The following is a 27732-nucleotide window of genomic DNA, read 5'->3' on the forward strand; positions in this document are numbered from 1 at the left end:
AAATACTTTTCTGTCAACAGAAAATACTTTCCAGTCAAAGAAAAACACTTTCTGTCAACGGAAAACACTTTCCAGTCAAAAAAAAATTTGACTTAGTTTTCAGAAAAGTATTTTCTTTTTAGCTATGTTTGTTTTCTGGAAAGTGGTTTCCGGGAAAACACTTTCCAAACTTTCATGTGTTTGTTTGTCATTAGAAAAGTTGATCAACGGAAAACACTTTCCAGTCAAAGAAAAATTTAGCTTGGTTTTCAAGAAAGTGTTTTCCTGAAAAATTTAGGCGGAAAACACTTTCTGGAAGTTGAGAAAAAATTAGAAATATTATTATTTGCTTATTATATCAAATTTGATCCTCAAACTTTTGATTGCTATATATATTATGTTTTGAATATTTATTTTTTAATTTCATCTCTTAAAATTTAATTTTTATATTAACTTTGGTTCTTATTTTTATAATTGTTATTTGATTTTTCCTTATCATTTTTTTATTGAAATTTTTTATCTATCAGATTTGGTCCTCATTCTTTTGATTGTTACTTATTTTATTTGAAATAATTTATGAAATGTTAATTATTATTTTAATTTCTTGATCTTTCATTTTTTTTATTTTTTATTTGATCTCTATTATTTTGATTATTATTTATTTTATCTGAGATAATTTATGAAATTATATTTTTTTTAATTTCATTCCCATTCAACTTTTAAATTTGTAAGATTTGTTCCTCATTATTTTAATAAACTTGAAAAAATAAAACATTAATAAATTATTTTCCAGCTTATTTTTCATAACATAACCAAATACTGGAAAGTGTTTTCCAACTTATTTTCCATTACACTACTAAACATTAGAAAATATTTTTCTAAAATTTATTTTTTTTAGAATTTATTTAAAAAAAAATTACTTTCCAACAAATAAACGGTCAAAATAAAACAGCTTCTTCTGGGTTCTTTGGTACGAGACTCTCAATCCTACGTTATATTTTTTTTACTACCAAACATAGGTTTGACTTTTTGTCTGGAAAAAAGACTTTTAAGTCTAAACTAAACAGGAAGACTTTTTATGATTTAGTTTTGCAACAGATGTGAGATTAGATTACCTGGTCTCTTATCGTAATAAATGGAGCAGGTGAGATACCTTTGATTCTTCAATGCCCACAAAAAGTGTAAATTGTGAATATAATGGTTTTGATTTAAAGTGTTTTTTATTTTAAAATATATTAAAATGATACTTTTTTTTATTTTTTAAAATCAATATATTAAAATCATTTAAAAATATAAAAAAATAAATTTTAATTAAAAAAAAAACTTAAATTAAAAAAACGTGGTTTCAACCCAAACGCGGCTTAAGGGGCTTGGCACTTCTCAGTGTTCTTATACACAGACCTAAACTCTATATGGTTTGGGTAAAAGGAATCGGGTTTGGGAAACGGATCCAGTGTAAAAATTGCAGGTCATGTTTGATTGTTCCAAGTCCAACTCTCTTAAAAAAACAAAAAAAGGCTTGAATTCTATCAATTGTTCTTAATAAGAAATAATAATGTCTAAGACAAAAAATTAAAAATGCATAGATTAAAAATAAAAATAAAAACAAGTCATGCTTAAATATTTGCGTGGTCATATGTTTTTTTTGCTTTTAGAAGAAATACTTGCCTTTTATTTTAGCTTTTAAAGAACATTAACAATCCTATCTAAGTTTATTATTTTAGCTTTTAAAGAACATTAACAATCCTCTCTAAGTTTATTGGTTTATCAATTTTTTTAAAAAAATTAAATTAATAGCCTCTCAGTTTTTTTTCTTTAACTTTTTAGTTTGTTTTTTCAAATATTATTTATTCTTTTAATTATCTAGTATTTTTTTTAATGTTTCAAATAGATTGTTATAATTTACTTTTAATTTTTGTCTTTTATATATGATATAAATAAAATTTATTTTCATGATTTATTTAAATTATTGATAAGAAAAAATAACCTACAAGATAAAAAACAAAAACACATAAATTAAAAAAAAATTAGGATTAAATATTTGTATACTCAACTATATTTTTTTTAGAAAAAATATTATATTTTTATAGGTATTTAATTAGCATTAATAACTTTTTCATTGTTTCAATCCATATTTTTTAAATTTATTTCATTAAATATAAATAATATTTTTGTATTTTTCAAGTAAAAAATATTATACAATTAAATGTATTCATATATTTTCTTAAAAATATATGAATACAGGCGCTCCCCGTCTGGGCTGTCCAAGCATGTTTGGATTTGACTTCGCAGCTAAAAAAAAAAAAAAAACCTAACTTCACCTAACAGGCAGTCTCCCCGTCTGAGAACCGGTAGCACCTGCAACTGGCCTTAAGCCGAACAGCCCCTAAGATTCTGGGAGTGAGAAAAAAGAGGAAATAAACACTGCTCGCCTGTGAACTGCAAGTTGCTGGCCCAAAGCATCATCCAGTCTCACCATCGGCCAGCCACATAATTAATCGAACAAACAGAGCACCGACTCTCTCTCGCTCTCATCCCTTTCCGTTACAGTCGAAAAACAAATCCAACGGCTCAAAACCCAGCCAAATCTCTAGACCCCCCTCTCTCTTTCTTTTCTTTATTCTCTCTTATCCGAAGAAAATCCACTAACACACCAAATAACAACGACAACTTGCTTGGCATATAAATAGCATCTCTTTCTCTCTCTCACTCAAAAATCAACAGTCTCGAGAGTAGCTAGCTATGGGCACTGGTTTGTCAAAGGACGCAGACGGCAGCTCGCACGGAAATGAAGGAGAAGAAAATCCAGACCACGCAGGAGGTCAACTTTATGTTTCTCTTAAAATGGAGAATTATAGACTTAAAGCCGAACTCATCCCTCATGTCTACGGTTCCGTGCCTCTTGTTGGCTCCTGGGATTCTTCTAAAGCTGTAATTATACTAATTAACTATTAAAAAGAAAAAATCCAGTTGCAATTAGTTTCCAGGCCTCTCATTTGCTTGTATTTGTGTTTCTAATTTAGCTTTCCATGGAACCTGAATCGGCTTCAATGTGGGAATTAAGCTTTGTCGTTCCACCTAATCACGGTAACAAATTCAGTTTATTTGTACGTTTCTGCGACTCTTTTGTTTCGTTGCAGAGAAATTTAGAGAAAAGAAAAGTTTTTAGGATTACTTTATTCATTTTTAATGCATAATTTGCCTCCATTTTTCCTGAACTCGGAAATTTATTTTCAAATTCCAATCAAACAGTAAACTTAAGGCATGGTTATTTATTTTAGTAATGATTTTCTAAAATTTTCTCTTGATTGCCTTTTTTTAAAAATAAAATAAAATGTTTTATTGCTTGTTGGATATTAGAAACTTTGGATTTCAAGTTCCTGTTGAAGCCAAAGTACAGTAATAGCCCTTGTGTGGTGGAGGAGGGTCCAAACCGGCTTCTTACCAGGGGAACATTGCAAGGGGAATCGAGGCTGGCAGTATTCAAGAATGGCGATGTGACTGTGGAGTTTAGGGTGTTTATTAAAGCTGATAGAGTTTCACCTTTTGATCTTGCGGCCAGTTGGAGAGTTTATCAGGAGAATCTCCAGCCTTCAACTGTTCGTGGAATTCCTGATGTCAGCATCAATTCTGTACCAATGGCAGGAATTGAGGTGCATTTTCAGCTCACAGATGTTTTTTTTTCATTTTCTTTTTGCTGTTGTTATATGTTGCATAACGACATGTTTCCATTTCTATGAGATTTTATTTCTACAGGGACCAAGAGTGAGAAGAGGTGGTTTTAGTTAGTTCTACGATTCTTTATACTCTATTATCTATAGCTGCCTCATGATTCCTGAGCTGCAAACATTTGAGTTATCATGAATTTATAGCTTAATTAAAGACCGGTAAACTATATACTTAATTGGCTCCTCGACCTGTGAGCTAAAGTTTTAGATGTGATGCTCTAATGTATACCATCATTTGTTGTTGTTTCCTCAACTATGCTGTTTTTGGATGGTAGCCTATTCACTATTGTTCTCGTGAAACCACAGTTGATTAGAATTGGGTATTGCTGTTGTTTGATTGCTAGTATTGGCTGCCTATGGGATATGCCCAGTTTTTGGGCTCAGTCCATTTGTTATCGTTTTCATCAATTACGTTTTCTTATTCGTTTACTTACATGTGAGAGGGTGGCCATTGATTAACCACATATTGATTTTAAGTATTAACTTTGCTATGTCCTTATTTACTATATGGGCTGCCCCACCAACTATCTTAAACTTTCAAGTTGGATGCTTAGCTTGGTATTGGAGCTTGCTGTGGTAATTTGTTATTGTTGTCCTCCAGTTCAAATATCTCTAACTAGGTGCATTATTGTTTCTTTTGTTTTCTTTTCCACCCTTCCATGATGCTGTTATAAGCAAAGCAAAAGCATAACAAAAACAAAAAACTCTTCCAAGTCAGATTGAGACCTTTTTTAAACTCATTTGCAATTGTGGCCTTCTGTGCTGCAGTTGATTTCCATCATTTTTCACTGGGTGTATTGTTAGTTTCATTATACTGTTTAATCTATTAACTCGTGCACACTAAAGAAACTGTCCTTCAATTTTTTTTTACAGAATGGCTCTCCATCTAGTTTGGAGCTTGATCTTGAACATTATGTTGTCCCAGCTCCTTCAACTTCTGCAAACTCTGCTTTCGTGTACGCAGCTAACAATACAGAGAATCCAAGGTTTTCCAATGTTGATTGCCCAGGCAATGCTTCATATTCCTTCAAGGATAGTGGTGTTTCTGCTGATCAACCTACAACTATTAAGGTGCATCTTGGTAACCTATTTTGCAGATATACAGATTAATTTCCATCATAGGCCTAGAAATATCTAAGTCTACTTCAATACACAGATATTCTTTTGCAACCTTCTAATGTTTGCCTGCACATAAATTGTGAAGTCCCTCCAATATAGAGGGCAATTGGATCATATCAGCTTTGTTGGGCCTGGACTTCAAATTTTAATGGGTGCAATTGCTAAATAGTTAGGTTAATTCCAGTTGGTCAAGGAGAAGTTTGATGCTAATTTTTAAGATGAGACATTTTCATATGCATGGGTGGCTGCCGTATACCTTGTTTTCTCCCTGTTAATATAGTATTCTAGTTCTAATGCATTTTGCAAATGTTCAAATAGGAGATGGAGGTTGTTATCCCAGATCCATCCAAGGTATATTCTGGTTCCGGCATGGTTGAATCAAAATCAGTGGGGACATTTTCCTCTTTGCAAAAGCAAGATGGTCACAGGGGGCTCTTTGTGGATAGAGGTGTTGGATCTCCTAGAGTAGTTAAGTCATCTAGTTCGAGTGCCTTATCTTTTGATCTCAAACTGGACACTGAAACCAAGGTTTGTAACAAATATTTCTCACAGTAGGAAAATCGTGCGAGCTTAATTATTTTTGGTATGTAGTGGTGGTTTTTTGTCATGGTTTTATTCTGTGTTCCCTGCATTGTCAGAATTCAATGCCAGCAGCTGCTGGAGCTGTTGCTGCTGGAGCTGTGGCTGATCAGATGCTTGGACCAAAGGAGGATAGGCATTTGGCAATTGTTCTGGTATTTTCCTGCATAATTTATTGATCAGAACTGGTGATAATATTTATTATCCTTCTAATTTCACTCTCAATTTAATTGAAAAGTTTTTGAGATTAGATTTGGTATCAACTTCTACAGATAACTTGAGAGTTGCATGCTGGATTTAACTGAGTGTTTGTATTGTATATGTTCCATTTTCATAGTTCAATAATAAAAGCACGAGTTCTGTTGATAATTAAAAATTCTAACAAGTACTTGCACTGTAGGTTGGTTTACCTGCCCGAGGCAAAACTTTTACTGCAGCTAAACTTACTAGATATCTTCGTTGGTTGGGTCATGATACCAAGCACTTCAATGTTGGAAAGGTCAGTCATGCATTCTTGAGGCCTATTACATGTGAAAAGTTGAAGTGTAATATTTTCCTACCTTTGGCTGTAACAGTATCGGCGCCTTAAGCATGGAGCTAATCAGGTATGCTTAAAGCCTTTTACAGTTGATTATGTTCTTAGAACTTTCATTAGTTATATTAGTGGTTTAATGACTATTTTTTTTATTGATGAAGAAATTTGTTCTGCATTGTTTGTTCCCGTGGAATGATGATTAGTGCTGTACAGTTCATAGACATATATGGTTATCTTCTTTGCATTTCTCTCCCTTTTGTTAATTGAAAAATTATCTCAAGTCTTGTCCATGGAATATCATTGCGGTACCTCCTACAGCTATATTTGCTACAGTTTTGTAATATTTTGTCCCATGTCAATTAAGCAACTGAATTCCAATAATTATTAATGATTGAATTCCAACTTTTTAATAATTAATGCTAGTAAAAACTAAAACTTTAATGCAGTTTCACAATGCGCTTGGCATTCAAATCCGCTTTATTATACGATTTCTCTTATCATGGTATAAAATGAAGGAGTTATGGACTGCAAAATTCATTTGTCATTTGAGATATGCATTTGGAATAGAGATGGATCCAGATGTGGTTTTAATTCTATAATTGTACTATGTATTGCACTCATGTTATGCTCTGGAATCGAAATACTGCAGTCATTTTCTTCTTTTTTGGACATTTCTTGATGATTTGTGTGGATGCAGTCTGCTGATTTTTTCCGAGCTGACAACCCTGAAGGAATGGAAGCACGAAATGAGGTAATATCCATTAAATAAGTGGTCTTTCATAGACCACAAAAAACATTGTTTCTCTCATCCTACGATGGTTTTGTGTTTATTGCATTATGCTGGACTGATTGAACTTATTATGATACTCTCTCTATGAGTGAGCGAATCAATTATTTGGTTGGACTAGTTCAATCTTTGGTTTAATATGTGTTGCTGCTCACTTTCTCCTTAGGATATAGTGATGGAAGATTTATTGATTTCTAAAGGTTGTAAATTGTAAGACATTAATTTCTTAAAATTGTACAAGTTCCTTGCAATTGTTATCGGATATATGAATCAAATTGCTTTATTACAGGTATTATTCCTTATTTGAAGTACCCTTGAGTCATTGAGATCTCAAGATCTATTTCATTTAGATTTTTGACTCTTGAAATTTTGTTGGGTAATGGTCACTAATAAAGTGGAAAGAAAGTAGTTAATTAAAGGAAAGCAATTACTGAACAGTGAGAATAAAGAGCGGAACTAAGCATGTTGCAGGAACTGATCTTTTGCTGGTTCAGTAATTTGTCCCATGCCCAAATACAATCCTGGATGAATATAGTAACCCAAATAGCAATTAGTAGTAAAGCCTCCCAGAAATACTACTGTGTCCCTCAAAGTATGCTGTTACTTCTAAACTATTATTTCTTACACGATTGGAAATGGTAACACATTAACTTTCTCCTTTGCAAATAGTTTTAATGTATCACGTGCTACTAGGTAGCAGCATTGGCAATGGATGATATGATTGCCTGGATGCAAGAAGGTGGCCAGGTACATTACCATATGTTAGATATGATGACATTTCTGTGTATCTTTCCTAATCCTTTAGATTTTTTTGTTTCAATTTCTTTGTAGGTAGGAATATTTGATGCCACAAACAGTACCAGGAAAAGAAGGAACATGCTGATGAAAATGGCTGAAGGGAAGTGCAAGGTACAAAGACCATACCATAGCATAAAAGGTCCTAAAATTTACCAGTAAGATACTAACGTGATTTTTTAGGTGAAGAGTATCCTTTTGGACCGTGTGCGTTTAATGTGTTTTGCCTTGAAGCAATAAGCACTTTGGCTACCTATGCCATTTTTATTGCTTTTTCAAACTCAAAGTGTTTTAAGAAACTGAATTTCACATATTATTGCCAAGTGTGTTAGTTATTTGGCTACTGAGATTATTCTCTAAGCTTAAGAGTAAGATACTAAATTTGGAAGCTTTACAGTGCTTAGGTTCATAAATTGATATTCTACCTCATAATCTTCTTGCATCAGGTGTTAATCTAAATAAATTAAATAAAAATAGCGTGTCTTTATTTTTTCTTCACCTTTTGGCTGCACAGTTGCTATCTTAAATGAAAACTTTCTTATTCTTATCTTTTGCTCTCTTTTATTTCTTGGATTTTCAAACCGCTAAAAGTCCCCCTTAAAAACTCTTGTAACCAGAGGACAAAATCTGACTGGAAAGTGGGATACAATAGAGAAATGATGAAGAGTCCTGAACTGTTCTGACACGTGTTATCTGTTTTAGCTGCAGATTATTTTTTTGGAGACACTATGCAATGATGAACACATAATTGAAAGAAATATACGTCTTAAAATTCAACAAAGCCCTGACTATGCAGAACAGTATGATTACTATCTGAAGTCACTGGCTTCTTAACTGAACAGACGTGGGTACTTAGTACTTGGTGTCATTTTGCAGGCCAGATTTCGAAGCTGGATTGCAAGACTTCAAAAGTCGGCTAGCTAATTATGAAAAGGTGGTTTCATGTGCTTCCAATAACTTCTCCTTTTGAGATTTGGTCATTACCAATGAGCAATTTCAACTTTAGGTTTAAAATTTTTACTTCTATTTACTAGGTTTATGAACCAGTAGAAGAAGGATCTTATATCAAGATGATTGATATGGTCAGTGGACATGGTGGACAGATACAAGTAAGTGCCCCCCCCCCCCCACCCCAAACTGATTTGTGAATTCATTTATATGCAGCACAGGATAAGTTAATAGTACCATTGGTCTATATGGCACCTTGGCTAACTGAAATTTTTTCATGAATCCTTATATATTGAAGGATGTTGTCTTTGAACTCCCTATGTTCATGTGATTATTCTATAATACAACTCGGGTTTGTACATTCAGGTTAACAATATCAGTGGCTACCTTCCTGGGAGAATTGTTTTTTTCTTAGTAAGTTGTCCTGCCATCAATTCGGTACAATTATTTCTTAGCATATTATAGAAATGTTCTAGTTGGCCACTTCTCCTTTCTAATTTCTAATTTCTGAAACTCTCTTTTCATTACAGCTGGCACTAGTTGTATTCAAATTTCTGTCAAATCTTAGCTACCATGTTTGTTGAAAATAAATTGCACTCGAGGGATGTTTGTTTGAGAGGTTTTATATACACTTCTATGCAGAGGAAGAAGATAGTGTTTATTTGAGTTGCAAACAGTGACTTTAATAAACATAAAGAAACCAAGATGCCTGAAAGTGATGAAACATGATTGACCATTTTTGTGACAATCTTGTTCATTTGATGTTCGTTCTTTTCACTCAAACCTAAAAATTTTAATCTGATGCAGGTGAATACACACCTTACACCACGCCCAATATTACTTACCAGGCACGGAGAGAGTCGAGATAATGTTAGAGGTAGAATTGGTGGTGATACTGTATTGAGGTATTGGTTCACAATTTATTAATTATCTGGTATAATCTGAATTTGAAGTTGTAAATGTTATATTTTGTCTGGTTATCTTTAATCTTGGATGACCTAAAATGTTCTGTATGACAGTATTTTCATGTCTCATTGCACTGATATTGTGTTCCGCTATATCAGCACAGATGCCAAACAAAGTACTATTTTTTGTAAAGTATGCTTGGGCTCATTTTTACTGATTGTGTGTTGGCACCTTTTCCATTTTGTTGTGTGAAACTAGCTCTCCTATAAGGGATATTCTGCAGACTTGAACATATTCCTTTTGAGAAGTTTGTAATATCCTTCATGGAATCCCTACGGGCTTCTTGCTACTTACAATATTGCAGTGAAGATCAACATCTTGCTTTTACCCAAAAGTGTCTGAATGTGAATCTTTTATGAATAAAAGAGGAGTGAAACTGTTGAGCATGGAAGCTGAATGGCCTACATAGTACTCTTGTTAGCAACATTATAATTGATTAACAACTGAGAGGCTCAAACACAAATCACTCGATATCTATATATATCCACATATAATATCTATTAAAAATGCATGTTGTATTCTTAAGACTTTTTCTTAATTTTTTTTTTATGAATGTCCTTAAAACTTGATTCCAATGCTGATATTTTTATTCCCTTTAATAATCACTGCTGTTTTTCAAAGTCAATCCAAGGATGAGATTTGTCATAACCTAGAACTAGTCCCACCAATGTCCAAGAGCAATGAGATATCTTGATGTATGTCAATTATATTGCCAAATTATTAAGTCTCTCTGTCTCTAGTCAATTTTCCCTTCACGTCTACTGTCAATTCTGGTATTTTTTTTATTTAGGTTTAACGCTCCATGCTGACATGATTGCTTCAGTTTCTAATCTTTCTTTTCATCACATTCTAATTTTCTGCAAACTTTGGTTCGTCTTTGAGATTTGATCTACCCTTCTGGTGACTGGAATTTACTATAATTTGTTTCTGCAGTGATGCTGGAGAAATTTATGCCAAGAAACTTGCTAACTTTGTCGAGAAACGACTGAAATCGGAAAAGGCAGCATCTGTAAGCCTTCATCAATCCTCATGATTAACCTTTTCTATCGTCCAAATCTTGTATCCTTAAAAACCAATCTTTTTGATGTTAGGTGCCTCTGCAACCTTGTCCTATTTTCGTTCACTTTAAGTAGTGAAGTTATGTGTTGATTTGTCCTTGAATAATTATAAAATTTAAGAACTCAGATGTAACACAATTAGAGTTTTTAAGCTTTTGTAGTGACGCCACTTTACTCCTAAGCTCAATAAGTTTTTCCAAATCATAAAGATATAGAAGTGGTTTTTTAATAGATTTTACATTTAAGATTGGCCTTTTTTTTCGTAATGCTTTGATGTTTTGTGTCAATGAGAACACCATGCTACTTCTAGTTCTCATTTCCATGTTCAGTTTAACAGAATTGCCTGCTGTTTTATTGTGCTAGTTGTGACTGTCTGCAACTCATAATGGTTTCCTCACATTCTAGCTCTTCTTTTTCTTTTTTTTCCTTTTTTTGGTTTCATTGGGAAGTAGGAACAATGATTTCACTGATAATTATTTATGTTGTTCCCTGGAAGTTCAGCTCAAGAAGTTTTTCCAGATCATAAGAAAAGAAGTGGTTTTTAAATAGCTTTTACTACGTTTAAGATTGGATTTTTCTTTTTTTAATACTGTTTTTATCATTCTAGTTGTGACTATCTGCAAATCATTACAGTTTCTTCATATTTTAGCTGCTTTTTTCTTGTATTTTTTTCTTTGGGAAATAGGAACAGTGATTTCACTTATAATTATTATCTTGTTTCTTGGACGTTCTGTCAAGCTGGGTGTGTTTAGAATGAGCTATATGAATTCTTACAACCATTTTTCTCATTTTTCCGTGGTCTAGATTTGGACCAGCACACTTCAAAGGACAATTATAACAGCAAGTCCTATCATTGGATTTCCCAAGGTCAGTTTGAATCCCCGCAGAACCTTAGTTGGCCTTTCAGAATCTTGATTTACTTTGGCTGACTGATGGACATTGGAAATTCATAGAAAAATTCACAATTTTGGCCATTTTGATAGATTCAATGGCGTGCCCTTGATGAGATAAATGCTGGAGTATGTGATGGAATGACATATGAAGAGATTAAGAAGACCATGCCTGAGGAATATGAGTATGTGTCTTCTCCTCATCTTCGCTCTCCCTCCCATTTGCTTTACCTTTTACCTGAATAACTTCTTTTCTTGTAGTAAACTCCTATGACAATCAGTTGGGGTTCTCTTTACTTGAAAGTGCACACATGTTTGTATTTTTCCTGTGCTTGGACATTATTAGTTGCTTCCCTGAGGCCTGATGCATGTCCTTTTGAGCAGGGCACGCAGGAAGGACAAGCTGAGGTATCGATACCCTCGTGGAGAATCTTATCTCGATGTCATCCAAAGGTTTGCATTTAGCGGCTTTAGTTAGAACCTTCAATGTTTCATATTCCTGCTTGTTAAATTAAAAAACTAATTTTCACATCAATGCAGGCTAGAGCCTGTAATTATTGAACTAGAAAGACAACGGGCTCCTGTTGTAGTCATCTCTCACCAGGTTATACATTAAACATCCGCATTCTTCAATATCCTGATAAGTTGAGTTGGGTTCGACAAAGCTTATAAGAGCTTTCATGGCTTTATTTGTGCAGGCTGTGTTGAGAGCGTTATATGCTTATTTTGCTGATAGGCCTCTAAAAGAAATTCCACATATCGAGGTAATTCAGTGTAATTCTGAACTGGCTTTGTTTTTGTGATGATACTAATGATAATTAGCTTTGGACGAAAATGGTTAATATGCAGCAAGGGACTAATTAATCCTCCTGGCACATCATAATTGAGTGGTGCACAGTTTTTAGGAGAGGCTGGTCTGATGCTTGTAAACATGATGTGCGGGTTCTAGCTGTATTGCGGACACATTCTAACAGAGTAGTTATATTCAAATTTCAGGTGCCACTTCATACAATAATAGAGATACAAATGGGAGTTACTGGAGTCCAGGAGAAAAGATACAAGCTCATGGACTGAAATGCTCACAGAAGATTTTTGCGACTCTTTACACGAATTCCAATGCAACTTCACATTCATTAAATCTCCATTCGTTAACGAGACATAACACAAGCGTAAACGCACCAACTGTATCTGGAATAATTTTCATCGTTCCGACGATAAAATTCTTCTTACGCGAACAATGATGGTGTTGTAACTTGAAGGTAGCTTCCTTTCAATGCATCCAAAAAAGTTTTGAACAGCACTGTATATGTTATTCTGGATCTCTTAACTGTTTTAGGTGCAAAACTCGAGCGCATTCAAGTTATCCACGTTTTAAATATCACCATGTCTCAATTAAGCGTATTATCGAATGGATGAAGAATAATCCGATTCCTTTTAAATTTCTTACACCCTAGACTGTCCAAGATTATTGTGAAACTACTGTCCTCCAATCATATATGGCAATCCTCTGGAGAGGATGTATCATGCACTCCCTATGGTCAGCAATTGGCTGGCTTCTCCGCGTCTCTGCCGACGCCGTTTTGGTCCCAATTCATTGCTGGACTTCTGGCTATTGATTGAGTGCCGTACCAGTATACATAGCTGCTGATTTTTAGATCTGATGTCAATAGTCTACCTAAGAGTAGGACCTTAGCATGTCACAGGTAATACGACATTGCCCCAGAGACAGGTCAGAGGTCACGAGCCTATACCCAACGCTAAAATGGATCCCTCGCCAGAAAACAGGCAAAAAAAAAAAAGAGGCCCCAACAGGTAGCGGTGATGCAGCGGTGGACTAGTGGTCGTAGTAAGAGTCAAAAGATCTTGTCTGGTTAGATTCACATGGGACCCCTGAACAAAAATTTGACACCCAAGACCAATTAGGGCCCCAATTGACTCAACCAAAAAGACACGAAAAGAATGGCTTAACAGAGATACCATGTCTGGATGTTCATTGAAGTTAAAATTTTCTTTGAATTTTTAATGTTTTATAATAATTATAATAAGTTGATGTTAAAAATAAAAAAATAATTATTTTAATATATTTTTAAATAAAAAACATTTAAAAATAAAAACTACAACAAATATATCTCTTTTCAATCTTGGGATCCCTAACTCCCTCTTAAGCAATTAAAATAGCCACATGAAGCCAATAACCCCACCCTCTTATGCCGTTGCCTTCACGAGTCCTCCATTTCGGCTTTTCTTCTCTTCTTTCCTATGCATGAGTCTCATTAGCTCCTTGGAAAAAGGGATTCTTTTCTACTTCAAAGAAGACCGTATAGACAGATAGTCTTGAGTTATTGCTTGCTAATACATGCAAATGTTTGAGGACAGATTACCCGTAATCTAATCCTCAATCAACGACTTCATTTTCATGTTAAAGTCTTCTTTTATTCACACAAACGCACATTGAAGTAGCAAGTAATAGAAGAAAAGGAAGATTACAGTGGTACCTTATTGTCTACATAAAGGATCGTTCAATATTGTTCTGTACTTATGTAAGTAAATATATATCCTCAACTTTTCTCTTCTACAAACATCACTCTCTTTAAACCCCTAAAAGCACTGCAATGTCAACTACTATTGAATCACCAATGCACAATCCAATGAGTCATCTCATCAACAGCATATCTTCATATGACAGCAACATAATGCTTGCTGCAGTTATATCCCTTCTTGTAGTGATCCTCTTTGTGTTGCTTCTTCACCTCTATGCCAAGTGGTTCTTGGCACAAGCTCGAAATAGAAGAAGATCAAGTTCTGTGACTGCGTCTCACGTTCTACTTCCTTCAAGATTCCACCATCTGCATAACTTCACTATTGACACTACTTTCTCTACTGCTACTTCAAAGGGTCTTGATACATCAGTCATTTCTTCAATTCCGTTGTTTGTTTACAAAGCAGAAGAGTGTAAACAAGGTTTAGAGTGTGTCATTTGCTTGAGTCCTTTTGAGGAAAATGAGGCTGGTAGGAGCTTGACAAGGTGTGGTCATGGTTTTCATGTTGAGTGTATTGATATGTGGTTGAATTCTCACTCTAATTGTCCAGTTTGTAGAGCTCCTGCTGTGGGTGATGACAATGGCATTCCAAGTGATGGAAAGTCCATGGAGGCGAGTACTAGAGAGTCAACAGACGATAGGGGCTTGAGTGATGTTGGGGACTCTAGATTGGAAATTGTTATTTCAAATTCTGAGAATGGGAATCTTGCGGTAAACTGTGATTGTTTATCAGAATCACCATCTACTTCTTCGTCTTTGGGTTCTTCTTTGAAGAGAATGCTGAGTAGGAATAGATCAGAAAGCAAGGTTTTCCCATCAATTAATGTGATTGAATTGGATGCATGAGAGATTGTCTATGTTTATACAGAGAGCTTGTATAGTTGTATAGATGATCTTTTGTAAGTTGATAGATCATTTTTGTATCTGAATTCTCATTACTCATTAGGCCATGCAATCTTGAGCTGTTTGATTATCTCTTAATTCCTTAAACATTTCTTGAATCAGTTCAACAATGGGTCACGCTTGTTAGCTGAAGAAAACAGTATTTTGCTCATAGAGCTGGTGTGCACAGTATCAGTCTATGATCCAAAAGTTATATGCATAATTAACACAAGGCATCGCAAGGGAAAGAATCTTGACTGAGCAGTAGCAACAAGTCTTCGAGCTGTGTGTGGCTGTATTCCTGAAATATAATTGATGCTTGGGCTAAATCCGTATATGTTTGATGAGTCGAAGAAAACGCGGGACGTGTTTATATTTTGTTTTTGCAAAGTGTTTTTTAAAAAATTTAAATTATTTTTATTATTTATTTTAAAATAATATTTTTTTAGTATTTAAAATATTTTTATATGATGATATTATAAATAATTTTTAAAATATAAAAAATATTATTTTAAAACATTTTAACTCCATTCTTAAAAACCTGAACTGTGAACCCTGGAGAGGTTAGAGAGGACAAATTCTCTTGTAAAGTCTTCCACATTATTTCCGCAAAGTGTTTTGGTCTTGCATCAAACAACTTGCTACGCGTGAGAGATGTGTTTGTTTGGTTCTCCTCGTTGGTTTGTATTTAACTCACAGTCCAAGGGGTCAATGAAACCGGATATGTGTATGCTTTTCATTGATTACAGCCTCTGATTGCCTCATTCGTGTGCACCGTCATAATTTGTAGCAATATTCCCAGGAAAAGGAAAACAAAAGAAAAGAAAAGAGTAAGAGAGAAAAGGAGAGAATTACTATCATTTTTTTCAATCTCGTGTAGACAATTTCATCACATTAGTAATTAATTTCCCTTCCATTTCAGACTTTTGGGCAGCGTTTGAATGAATTAGAAGCAGCTTACTATTGAATATATACCAAGGAAATCCAGGTTATGAAAGAATTAAGCAAAAGCAGAATCAATCAATGAAACACACAAAGGAAAATTGCCAAGACCCTTCGAGTATTTTTCCAAATGAGGACTTATAAATGAATATTGATTGTTTAAAAAGTGACGAATTCGAGTGAGTATGCTCCTTGGTTAAACTTATACTGCTTTGTTTATATTTATCTAGAACTAACAAATAATTTTTTTTAAATTATATAAAAAAAAAGCAACTAAGATGGAGATTAAATTATCAGTCAAAATCACCTGACCAAGATAAAAATTAATTTCCAAGGTATGAGAAAATATTATCGGTCATACCATGATAGAAAAGGGCATGGTAACAGAAAAATGTTAAAAGTGATATATATATATATATATATATATATATATATTCTCTTCAAAAACAAATTGGTCACAGCTTTCTTGTTCTTGGGTGTCTTCCTCATTAGACTTGGGTCGAAGAGAGGCTCTGCAGACGGGGCAACTTGACTGAGTACTTAGCCACTTATCTATACAGTACTCAGAATGATAAGCATGATTACACATGCACGGGCAATTAGACCTTAACTCTCTCTTCGTCCTCGAAAAGACTTAGGCATATAGAACACTCAGTTTCTACGATAACATCATTAACAAAGTTTGCAGTCATAAATATTATAATTGGCATGACGTTTATGATTGCCGGGTGGAGCCCTAGTGAAGTAGACTGTTGTAATATTGGTGCCATTGTTGCCGGGGTACTGGTGGTATCTGAAAGAACGCGATAGCGACGACAAATCCATTGTGCACACAAGAAAAAGGCAGTGATGATGAGAACTAAACTGGAGCAAAAGAAAAGTATGAGAAAGAGGCCTCGCGCGGTTGTCTATATGGAAGCCTGTTGTGTTTAGCTCAAAACTAAAGTGCCAGTGGGAGAGTGGGGATTGTTGAGAGGCCATAACTCATGTATAGGGGATTTCTTGCTGGTTGGTTTAAATAGTGGTGCTAGGATGGTTGTAGGTTAAGCGAATGGCTATGACCAGCTGCCCATGCCAAGTTTCTCATCGTGTGGATTTGGCAACAGGTTAGGTAGTTGTCAACATTATTTTGCTAATTCCTTTCAGACAGTAAGGTCAGACTCGGGGATTGTCCTAATTGATACCGTTTGTTCATTTTGGAGAACATAGGTACTGTTAAACATCGGTCCCACTATCTCGATTCTTATATCCTTGTAGCTCGAGTCTTGACATTTACGTACGTTGTCTCTAAGTAATGTTTTGATACATGCAACCATGCTTTAGCTTTGTGATGAAATCTGGCTTCTTCTTTCTTTCTTTCTTTCTTTTCTTTTAATTTATTAACCTAAGGCTTGGTGACTTTCTAAAATGACTGCCTCGGTTTTAATCTCAAAGAATGGTTTTAACTGATGAAGTTAGAATGATTTTATATATAATTAGTCTATAGGATTATCGCATCTAATATAGAGTCTAAGGATTGAGGAGTTCATCATATATACCAGGCTGTCAAGGTCATGATGAGCATGGAATTAATGAGAGGGACGATCGCCATTGTTGAACCTGTTTATACAAAGTATTTTAACGTTTCATATATTTATGTAATATCTTGCTAGGTTGAGCTGTTAGTATTTATTTTAATTTAAGTGCTCTGTGTGATATTGCTTTATGTATTTTGGACCAGTGCTTGGATGTTCTTGTATACACAAATTCTGTCATGTACAGGATATACTAAAAATTCTGTGATATTAATCAAGCAACTAGATGGATGACGAGTCATCTATCATTTCTCCTTCCACTTTCTCCAAGTCCATTCTTTTTTATAATTTTTTGTTCTTTTGTTTACCTTCACTGAATGAAAGCTATGAGAGTAATCCAAGAATGTTAAAGTAACCTACAGTTTGGAACAGATCTTAATTTGATTGGGCTCAAAGACGTTGGGCTTGGTTTTAGTCAACCACAAAGTTTGACTATGTTCCATGCAGCATCGTTTGTTTTTGTTCGGCAAGTGCTGTCCTGGTACCGAATTGATGAATGATGCTGAGAGTAGAACAGTGAAGGGTAGCGCTGATTTTCTTTTCTTTCTTGTTTTTTTTTTATTTTAAAAAAACTAGGGTTAGTTTCTCATGGGCCATAAATATAAATATAATATGTATAGGATTGAAGTCTTGTCTTTAAAAGAGGTAGTTAGGTAACCGGGTAGGTGATGGAAATGAAGAAGTACTTGTTAATTGTTTATGAAAGTTGGTTTAAGCTCGTTTGATATTATATATAGTATGATAGTAGTTTTGTTTTTAAAGTGTTTTTTTTTTTGTTAAAATTTATTAAAATAAAAAAAATTAATATTAGTATATTAAAATAATTTGAAAATATAAGAAAAAATTAATTTGAAGTAAAAAATTTAATATTAGTATATCAAAATAATTTAAAGTAAAAAAAAATTAATTTTTTAAAATAGCAAAAATAAACTGGCTGTGTGACGGATGTTTATCACTCTTCCAACCAACGAGTACAAATTAAAAAACGCTACATTAAGCTTTAAGGCACCTTCTTCGAAGAGAGGTAAAATAATTAAACAGAATGGTCCCGGCGGGGCTCGAACCCGCGACCTTCGGCTCATAAGACCAACGCTCTAACCAACTGAGCTACGGGACCTGTGTTCTGAAGGGGGATAATACAATTTAATTGAATACTAGTTTTTGTCTAGACTGTTTATTCAGTTCTCTATCCAGTTTTCATCATCTCGAGTTCTGTTCTCGTATTTCTCCGTTACATTACATGAATTCATGGCCCGCCGATCGAAGATTGATACTGACCAATCACATGCTTGGTGAGCCGTAAACCCACTAATATTATAAAAATAAAAAAAACCGGTGAATCTTCAACAAAGCAAATCCATACTTCATAAAAGAATGATAACATGCCCATAGGCCTCTTTTCTTCAATAGCATGTCCTGCAAGCTGCGAATCATCTGTCAGCACAAAGACTTGATATAGATAGTGGAAGATGGAGTCACTCGTCAGCTTCCAGTAGTCACGACCACCACTAAGGTTTGTTTTTGACAAACCACACACCATTCCATGAGGAAATAATCGGGGGTGTTTCGATAGTGGGTTTCTGACGTTGTATTCACTATGTCTGCACTTCGAGCAAATTTTGTTCCAGTCGTGAGGCCATAGCTCATCGTAGGAACGAACTGAAACACGTCAACCAAGAACGTTGTTAAGCTCATTACAAGGCAATGACCAGATACCATCACCATTAATGAACATTAACACTTCTTTTCTGCTTTATCATGCACATGTATATATATGAAATCGGTACAGAACAAGTAGAGGCCGAAGGAGTGGCAGAAAACTCCACAGAAAAAAGAAAGGTTCTTTGATGCGACGCTCCAAAAAGAGACATTGACCAAGTTCAGCGGAACAGTTTTGTTTGTGATAGCTTCTTTCTTTAAAATAAAGTTCGCGTTCCGATGACTATTGTTTTCAACAATAATTATATAATAAGGAAATAAGAGAAAATTTTAATGTTAACCATGAGAAAAAAAAAATCCGATGACTATTGAATAATGAAATTAAAAAATATATAAAAATATAAATATAAATCTAACCTAAAAGATAAATATAAATGAAACTGATTGAAGTATAAACTCACGCCCTAAAAAAAATATCACGCAAGGCCCAGCACATCAATAATATTATTTAAAAATAAATATTTTTTATTTTAAAAAATAAAGTTCATTTTATAAAACCAAAAAAAAATACAAATGAATTAGAATAATATTTTAAAAAATAAAACACAAACAAAACAATTCTAACTAAATTATATTAAAAATGACATGCAAAACTCATGACTTAGATTATGAGATTGTGATAAATCTATAGGAAAAAAAATTGAAGATAATTTCAAAATCAATATTAAAAAAAATGCAGAACAATTAGATTGCACAAAACCAAACCCCTAACAAATCAAATATTAAAAGATAAAACCATAAACAAAATCAATTAGATAAAAGAATCTAAAAAAATAAGTGGAAAAAAAAAAGCACTAATTAGAGGGCAAATTAAGATTTTCAATCAGAGAGTTAAATTGAATTGAAAATAGCTTTAACAAAATAAAAAACAAATCAAAAAAATGAAGGTTAAACTAGAAAATAAAAAACTTTGATTGAAGAATGAAATTGAAAACCATAAAAACCTTAACAAAAAGGCTAAGGAAGAAAAACAAAATGAGGACCGAAATGAAAAACAAAACGTATGATAAATTGTAATTGAAGGACTAGATTGAAAAAAAATATATATAAAAAATAAGAATGAAATAAGAAATTAAAAAAATTAAGACTAAAATTAAAAACCAAAAAACAAAGAAGATAGTAATGTACCTTTTCTTTTAGGAGAAAGAAAAAAAGAGAAAAAAAAAACGATCATCGGTGACAATTCAACCATCATAATCCGCCACGCGCTACTCCGTGTGAAAGAGGACACCATTGTATATTTAGGGAGATGACAAAAAAACTTGATTTGGCTATTGGGTAGTGTCTCACACGACGCTTCAATGACACGAACATCACTCATTCGCTGGTATGTGTTCATCAGCTTTTATAATTTAAAAATTCAAAGGTAAACGTGAAAATACTAAAATACTCCTTATGACCCTGATAATTACATAAAATACTCATGAAAAAGTACAAAAAAAAACCCCAGAGGCAAAACTTATTTTTTGTATTTTTTAAAGTTAAAGGCACACTTTTACTATGTATAGATAATGGAAAAACCATTAAAAAAAAACTCCTATCCAGTTTTTGATCTTAGGGGCAAAAAAATATTTTAATGTTAAAAGAATTGTGAAAAGTCGAAAGATTCTTTGGTCAATAGTTCTAAAATTTTTGACTTTGGAGGTAAAACATTATTTTTATTGTGTTAAAAAATAAAAAAGACTCATATTCCCTCAAACAAATGACTAATATACCAATAAAAAAAACCAAAAAACCTCCAGTCTCACGCCTTATTATTTTTCCACTCAAGAGTAAAAAACTAATTTCACTACAGCAATCCAGAATAAATTATCTATTAAAACTTGTAGAGTTTTTGTTAATGTAATTTTATTATATGATATAGTTAGCCAAGGCAAGAGTACATCACCTTTTTAACATAGATTTAAGATTTTTAGTATTTATAATAATAATCAATACAAAAAACCTTCTCAACAACTCATTCTTTTTAGGATACAATAACCCACCATCCATCTGCTGACTCAACTTCAATTCTACACAAATGAATGAGTCTAACTCCACCCCATAAATTTACTTTAGATTAGACAATGAAGATAAATGCTGTAACATATTCATATTAAAATTAAAAACTTCAATATAAGTTAAAAAGTAATTATAAGTTAATAAAACATGTAAACTAACCAAATAATTAACTAACTAATGAGTTATATTTATACTAAGACATATAGCAAAAGTGCCAAGGTTAATTATATATATGTATCAAGGTGAAAGATAAATTAGCAGCACTCCACTTGCTTGGCATAGAAGAGCACTACGTTTTAGAAAGGTTTATGCTACAACATTCTCTGGATGTAACTAAAAAGAAATTTGCTAGTAACTAGCCTAGCTCGAATTCTTGATGCCAAGTGGCCGTATGCCACCACGTTTTCTAAATTATACACCTTGATAGCTAGCTACATGCAAGCGTCCTTATATATATATATATATATATAAAAGGCTGTTTTGATGTTTTTGAACGACGTATACAAGCTCCCGTATCATTACTTTAATGTCTTGCCTTCAGAAACAAGAGCACAAAAAGAATTTCAAGCCCAAAGAGCAAGGATAGACATTGAAGTAGAGCCAAGAGCTAGTGCGATGAATGATGCCTTCTTCAACCATGGAGCAGAACTCATCAGCTTGTTATGGAAGAAATCAACAGCTATGAGATCAACAAGACCCATGTATACAAGTACACCTGAAGATAATGACCCCAGTAATCCTTCCATGATCAAGGCATTGGGGTTACTGTCGTCGTAACCGGTTATTGAAAATATGATCATCCCTAAGACTATCCCCATCGGCGTAGTCACTGCAAACATAAAACACATGTAGGCCACTGTTCCGAAGCTAAACCCTGCCTGCAATTTGCCACCATTACGTGCACAATCAGATTCATAGCAAGAATGAAATGTTAGCTGTCACAGTATTTCTATCCTCTCCCATAAAGAAGTGTGCCCGATTTATGTTGACATGTTCCGACGACAACTTTCTTTGACAGAAAGAAAAGTTGAACAAACTGAAAAGCTGGTTGATATCCTCGTTATTGTCAATCGTTCATGAGGAATGACTCATTCTCGCAAGATTGCCATGTAAAATTCTAAATACTAAATATACATTTTACGCATCCAACAAGGAAGCAAGTAAATGCCATTAATACTCCTGCAAAAGATTTGAACTCCTACATGATCCAGCAGCTCATGATGTACTAACTACATATCCTATAATCACCACTCTTATATTGAATGAATGGGGAAATTATTAGCTTACAGATTTTGATATAATACAATCAAGCAGGTCGTCTCCTTCTTAGAAGGTAAAGGTCGTTGAAGGAATGAACGACACTCGGCTGCTGGAAAGAAAGACATGTCGTTCATTCTAAACTGGCAAGTGCCCAAATTTACAAATCATCCCATTCCAAGCCCACATGCAGAGTAGTACTTGTTTTTCTCTTTAACTAGGAAGCTAATAAACTAATTAAACCACATCATCAATAAGCAGAGATTAATTAACAATTAAATACCATATCAGAGGTTAGATTAACAAAATAATTAAGAGGAATTTACCTGAGCAATGCAGCCGCCAAGACCCATCCCTTCAAAAATCTGATGAAAAGCAAGGGCAGCAACAAGAGGTCTAATAGTACACTTATTTTGTGACATACCCATAGTAACCCCAATTATCACCGAGTGAAAAATAATCCCAATTTCCAAAACCTGCGACACCAACCTCTGCTTTACCTTAACCAAATCCACCTCTCCCATGATCTCCACCTTAACCGACATGTCACTCCCTTTCTTTCCCACCATTTCCTCCTGTGTCCCAACAACCGTGTACTCCCCGTCACCGTCACCGTCACCATGCCCGTGACCGTGTTGCTCCACGTGTGCACTTGCTGTTAAATCAACTAACAGGGCTAATAAAACCCCAATTAAAGTAATTAAACCAGCAAAAGGAAAATCTTTCCAGGGATGTTTTGATGCTACGTGGCAATCAGAGAGTGCACCGAAAGCGTCGGGGAGTACGTGGACTAGTGAAGTGGAGAGGATTACTCCTGCCGCGAAACACTTGATGATTAGAGTTGCCCTGTCGTAGACGGGTTTGCCTTGGAAATAGCGAGCTAAGAGAACTGGAAAAGAGATGCCAATTATGCTTGTAAAGAAGATTATTAAGATGGAGATTAGTTTTAGGTGGGTTGCTGCTTGTGTGTCTCTGCAGGTTGTGGAGCGGGTTGCGTCGATCAAACAAGCAGCTGCCATGGGAAATGAAGGGGTTTTGAATGGCTGATCTCAAGTTTGATAGGGAGGGAGAGGAAGTTTACAGGGCTACGGCGCGTGGACTGGAGTGTCACGCGAGAGAGAGAGACTATCAAGGAGCCATAGTTGCCTCCGGGACTGGTTCATTAAAGAGAGTAGGGTTTGAGGGGTCCGCTATTGAATAAATGGTGAATGCTATTATGCTACTACTACAGTAGTTATACAGTAGTGGCTTTGAGCCTTTTTCTGTTAGTGCTATTTGTGTGTGATTTCCAATCTTTGATTTTCTTTTTCTTTATTTTTAGGGGAGGAAAGATTATCAAGGAACTTAAAATATGAATTATTGGTGGATACATCTAAACTAACAAGACTGAGACGTGTGGTTTTTCACCCTTTATGCCATGAGAAAACAGAAATTTAATTAATCTTGTGGTGATAGAAATGCGAGAAAAAATGTCTAACTTGCTTGGATAACTGGGTCGAACATATGGACAGGTTCAGGGGAAAACAAATGAACAAATGTATTCGCGTATAGTATAATGTCATGGAAAAAGAAAAAATAAAAAGTTGGTGCTCGTGACATAAATATGTAACGACCCACTGACGTGACAAAGTAAGGCTAAATTATTAGTATTTAATTTGGTTGCGTATTGTAAAAAACTCTAAAACTGATGGTTTTTTACGGTAGAATACGAGGTAATTTACTGTGGAATTGCAAAGTATAATTATTATTTTGCCTTTTTCTGCAGAGTCTTTATTTTGTTTATAGGGCTATAACAGTATTTTCATTGGGATACAAAGATTATTTGTAAATTGATTAGGAATAATTTAAAATCAATAAAATTAAAGGATGGGTAAAGGGTTATTTTAATATTTTTTTGGGTTATTTATTTTTTTATTATGCTATATTTAGATTAAAAAAATTAATCTTTTCATAAATAAAAATAAAATAAAAGGTTAGTGACACCTATGGTGCCATACAGTAACCAAGATTTTTCTATTATCATGTCATTTTATGGAGGCGAAACTTACAAGGCATTGCATGTTTCTCAAATAATGGAGGCTGGCTTTTTTTTTCTCCTCTTTTTTTTTTTTTTTACTCATTGAAATTGTGGTAGGTCGGTAAAAAATCAACGTTTTCCTCCCCTTTATTTTATTTTGTAATTATGATTTTTTTTTTATTAATCTTTCTTTATTTTAAATTTTTTTTTCAATTTCATTCATTTGATTTTGATTTTGATTTTGTTTTATTTTTATATCAAATATAATACTCATTCTCTTAAATGTTTTTTTTATCATTTTCTTAGTTTTTTCTTTTAATTTTATTACTCAACATTTTATATTATTTTTTTCCAGATTGGGTCGTCATTCATTTAATTGATTTTTTTTAATCATTTTCTTAATTTATTTTTTTTCTTTCAATTAGTCTCTCAATATTTTATTCCATTTGTTTTTTTTATATAGTTTTGGTCCTTATTCTTTTAATTTGTTTTTTCTTTTAATTTTTTCTTCAACATTTTATTTTATCTATTTTTTTAATCCAATTCCAGTCCAAGTTCTTTTAATTTTTTTTTCTTATCTTATCTTTTATTTTATTTTATTTTTGGATTAAGTCCCTCGTTATTTTCTTTCATTAGTTTTTATATTATCTTATTGTTTCGATTACTATTTGTTTTCTTTTTAATTTTTTAATGGCTAGGAATTTTATTTATGATTTTTTTATCTTTTATAATTATCTCGATCTCATGACTAGAGTTGCTAGTTTCGAAGATTATCTCGATTTAACTTGATTTTTTTTAATAATTTTATCATTTGACATTAGGTTATTATCTTAAGCTTTCTATTTTTTATCCATTTCTTTTATTTCTTTTAGGTTATCCTAGGTCACAGATTAATCAAGTTAACATGAGTTGTTTTTGATTTTTTCTTAATGCTTTTTTTTTAGTTTCATCATTTGAGATTGGGCTATTAAATCTTGATATTTTTTTATTTTTATGCTTTTCCTTTCCATAAAGTTATCCCGAGTCACAGGTTCGTTAGGTTAACCCAATATAACTTAGGTTTTTTGTATATTTATTTAGATTTGATTTTCTTTCAAAAAAATAATTATCTTGTCTCAATTTCATGTTGAAGGTGGTGTGTTAGTGGAGTGAACTCGGGCATATTTAGATTTTTTTTCTTCTTTTAAAAAAAAAATTTATTCTTTGAAATTAGTTTTATTGGACCTTAAACTTTTTAATTTTTTTTTCTTTCCATCCCTCCCTGTTGTTATTTCAGATAACGAATTTATTAAGTTAATCTAGATTTACTTAGATATTATCATTTAATTTTTTTTATATACGAAAAAAAAGTTAGCTCACCCATGCTCCAACAGCATGGGACATTGGGACTAGTAAAAAAAATCTAATAATAACACCAGGGAAAGAATAGCGTTAAAGGAAAAAAAAAAAAACAGTATGGACGGGCACATGCGAATTAATATTGTCATGCGGTACGGGACCCAGTGACGGGGATAGGGGGCTGATAGGCATAATTTGTTTTTTTCAACCTTTTGCTTAATAATTTATAATTTTAACCCATAAACTAGTGAAATTAAAACTTTACCTTTCTCTAAAAAGATTTTATAATTTAGCTCCCTAACTAAATTTTCTGGTTTCTGACGGGACCCTTTATGATAAGGTTAAGGATGCCTTATTATTTCGGAGTTTACTTTTAAAATATGGTGGAAAGAAAAGTCAAACGTTGGAAGTCATTAATAGGAGAGCAGGCCTGAATTGAACAGAGTAAGAACTATCTATTTTAAAAGCCCAATGGAAAGTCCACGCTTCCTATCAAAACGAAGATCAAAAGAAACTTAACAGCGAATTAAATTACATGTTAAATTTAATTCAGTCTTAAATATAATTTGAATTTATTTAATAATTTATTATAATATTATATTTATAATGAAATATTAAATCACATATTAAATTTAATTATATTATTTGAAATATCTATGAAAATGAATTGAATTTTGACTATTTTGCTCTAGAATCAGTTTTTCTTACAATATGTGATTAAATTTAATATAATTTAAAAACTGTTTTTTCTTGAATTTTGACTATATATGATGTTGGACTTCCCCTTTCATCGATTTAGATTCATACTTACACTTCCTCCTTTATATCATGTTGGACTTCCACAAAATCTGATTTGAAGATATACTTTATACAACTCAAGTCCCAGAATAAACTCAAAAAGGACCGAATCGATTTAGATTCATACTTGTAAAAGCTGTGGTCGAGAAGAATTGCCATCGTAAGACCTAGTTAAGGAGGTAAGTGTCTTCGTCGAGGCCGAGGCGGAGAAGGGGTGCGTGGACATGTTTTAGGTGTTTGAGAGAGTTAAAGCCTTGAAAGAGACGGATTTTGATGTCTGCTGACTTGTTGAGAATTGAGGAAGGCATAATTTAAAAAAGAAATGGACTTGTTAGTCTTCATCCTCATTATCCATTACTGGAGTTAGTTAAGATGCGTAAAAGAAAATTAATTGGAAAAGACGTAAAATAATCTGCAAATTGTTCATTATGCTTACCCTCTGCAGCTCTTTTGTAGTTATAAAAGAGGAGCTATATAGGAAAAATTTAGCAGCCACTTTTACTGCAGTTTACATCCCCCTCTTCAAGTAGCAGGCACGAAGATTAGAAAAAGGGAAGAAAGAAATAGTGGTTTTTTTATCTTTTATTTAAAAAAAAAAAAAAGAGTTTGTGATGTTAAGAATATTCTTTGAATATTGTTTTTAATGTCAATTCAAGGGAATTACTATAGCAAATTAGAGGGTCTTCCCCTTATTTATTTTTGGTTATTTTTTTAGCAATTAAATTCTATTTAGAATTCAAATATTCAATACTCTCAAGAAGTTTTCAAATTAAAAAATGCATTTAACCCTACAAACAGCATGTAAACTCTACATTACAAATTCATTAATTTCAGCTTGACATTACGAACTAAAGAGCCAATCCATGAATAACGAGTTGACAATGCTAGCTACTAAATCATCAAGACAACTATAATTTTTGGAAAGGAGAAAGTGATACGTAGTTACTGAATTTACACTTTGAATCCTGACTGTGCTCTTCGTATTTTAGTTTCATGTTCCTTCTCTTGTGAAGCTGCATGTCAGAAACTTGACACAACGTCCAATTGAGGATGAAGAGCTTTTCTTGTTTCCTTCGATGTTTTCCCTTGTTAAAAACTTAAAAGGGTCTGCTTATGCACCAAAATGGATTTCAGACAGTCTCCCAGGCCCAAGTGGTAGCGTAATCTTAAAAATCTAAACCTGCTCGCTAAAAGAAGCCTATGCTGTCTCGAGCCCACTTAGGATCAAGCTAACAGAGGCTCACGGTCGGTCCAGATTCACGAAGGCCCAGCATCTTTTG

At 33.5% G+C, this 27732-nt stretch overlaps 3 protein-coding genes and 1 non-coding gene across 6 annotated transcripts; 2 read left to right on the forward strand and 2 right to left on the reverse strand.

Annotated features, from left to right (window-relative positions):
* Positions 1–2242: 2242 nt before the first annotated feature.
* Positions 2243–12681, forward strand: LOC133680060 (6-phosphofructo-2-kinase/fructose-2,6-bisphosphatase-like). Of its 3 annotated transcripts, none has more exons than XM_062102862.1 (23): positions 2243–2910; positions 3003–3066; positions 3340–3632; positions 4581–4778; positions 5145–5354; positions 5465–5560; positions 5806–5904; positions 5981–6010; positions 6638–6691; positions 7421–7474; positions 7559–7636; positions 8225–8322; positions 8399–8456; positions 8557–8631; positions 8837–8884; positions 9278–9375; positions 10370–10445; positions 11299–11361; positions 11478–11569; positions 11769–11837; positions 11925–11988; positions 12083–12148; positions 12381–12681. In XM_062102862.1, the coding sequence occupies exons 1-23, from the start codon at positions 2722–2724 to the stop codon at positions 12456–12458; spliced, it is 2250 nt and encodes a 749-aa protein (XP_061958846.1). In that variant the 5' UTR covers positions 2243–2721; the 3' UTR covers positions 12459–12681. The 3 variants fall into 3 exon arrangements, with proteins under 3 accessions (XP_061958846.1, XP_061958847.1, XP_061958848.1); XM_062102863.1 differs by having other exon boundaries at positions 8231–8322; XM_062102864.1 differs by lacking the exon at positions 8225–8322 and having other exon boundaries at positions 7559–7680.
* Positions 12682–13572: 891 nt separating this feature from the next.
* On the forward strand, positions 13573–14874 carry LOC133679083 (RING-H2 finger protein ATL63-like). Its single transcript, XM_062101587.1, has one exon. The coding sequence runs from the start codon at positions 13997–13999 to the stop codon at positions 14768–14770; it is 774 nt and encodes a 257-aa protein (XP_061957571.1). The 5' UTR covers positions 13573–13996; the 3' UTR covers positions 14771–14874.
* Positions 14875–18365: 3491 nt separating this feature from the next.
* Positions 18366–18439, reverse strand: TRNAI-UAU (transfer RNA isoleucine (anticodon UAU)). The gene has a single exon. It is a non-coding gene; the product is annotated as a tRNA-Ile (tRNA).
* A 2806-nt stretch (positions 18440–21245) lies between these two features.
* LOC133679488 (zinc transporter 6, chloroplastic) lies at positions 21246–23627 on the reverse strand. Its single transcript, XM_062102093.1, has 2 exons — positions 22626–23627; positions 21246–21920 (listed from the first exon to the last, which is right to left on the reverse strand). Exons 1-2 carry the CDS (start codon positions 23316–23318, stop codon positions 21606–21608), a joined length of 1008 nt encoding a protein of 335 aa, XP_061958077.1. The 5' UTR covers positions 23319–23627; the 3' UTR covers positions 21246–21605.
* Between the last annotated feature and the right edge of the window lie 4105 nt (positions 23628–27732).

This window comes from Populus nigra, chromosome 19 (genome assembly GCF_951802175.1).
Source record: "Populus nigra chromosome 19, ddPopNigr1.1, whole genome shotgun sequence".
NCBI lineage: Eukaryota > Viridiplantae > Streptophyta > Magnoliopsida > Malpighiales > Salicaceae > Populus > Populus nigra.

Bases quoted from the DNA above. Each gene is read 5' to 3' on its own strand.
- LOC133680060 (XM_062102862.1), top strand. From the start codon at position 2,722: ATGGGCACTGGTTTGTCAAAGGACGCAGACGGCAGCTCGCACGGAAAT. The intron at 8,885-9,277 runs GTAAGTTGTCCT...AATCTGATGCAG, and splicing joins GGAGAATTGTTTTTTTCTTA to GTGAATACACACCTTACACC. The intron at 12,149-12,380 runs GTAATTCAGTGT...TTCAAATTTCAG, and splicing joins AAGAAATTCCACATATCGAG to GTGCCACTTCATACAATAAT.
- LOC133679083 (XM_062101587.1), top strand. From the start codon at position 13,997: ATGTCAACTACTATTGAATCACCAATGCACAATCCAATGAGTCATCTC.
- LOC133679488 (XM_062102093.1), bottom strand. From the start codon at position 23,318: ATGGCAGCTGCTTGTTTGATCGACGCAACCCGCTCCACAACCTGCAGA. The intron at 21,921-22,625 runs GTAAATTCCTCT...GGCAAATTGCAG, and splicing joins TTGGCGGCTGCATTGCTCAG to GCAGGGTTTAGCTTCGGAAC.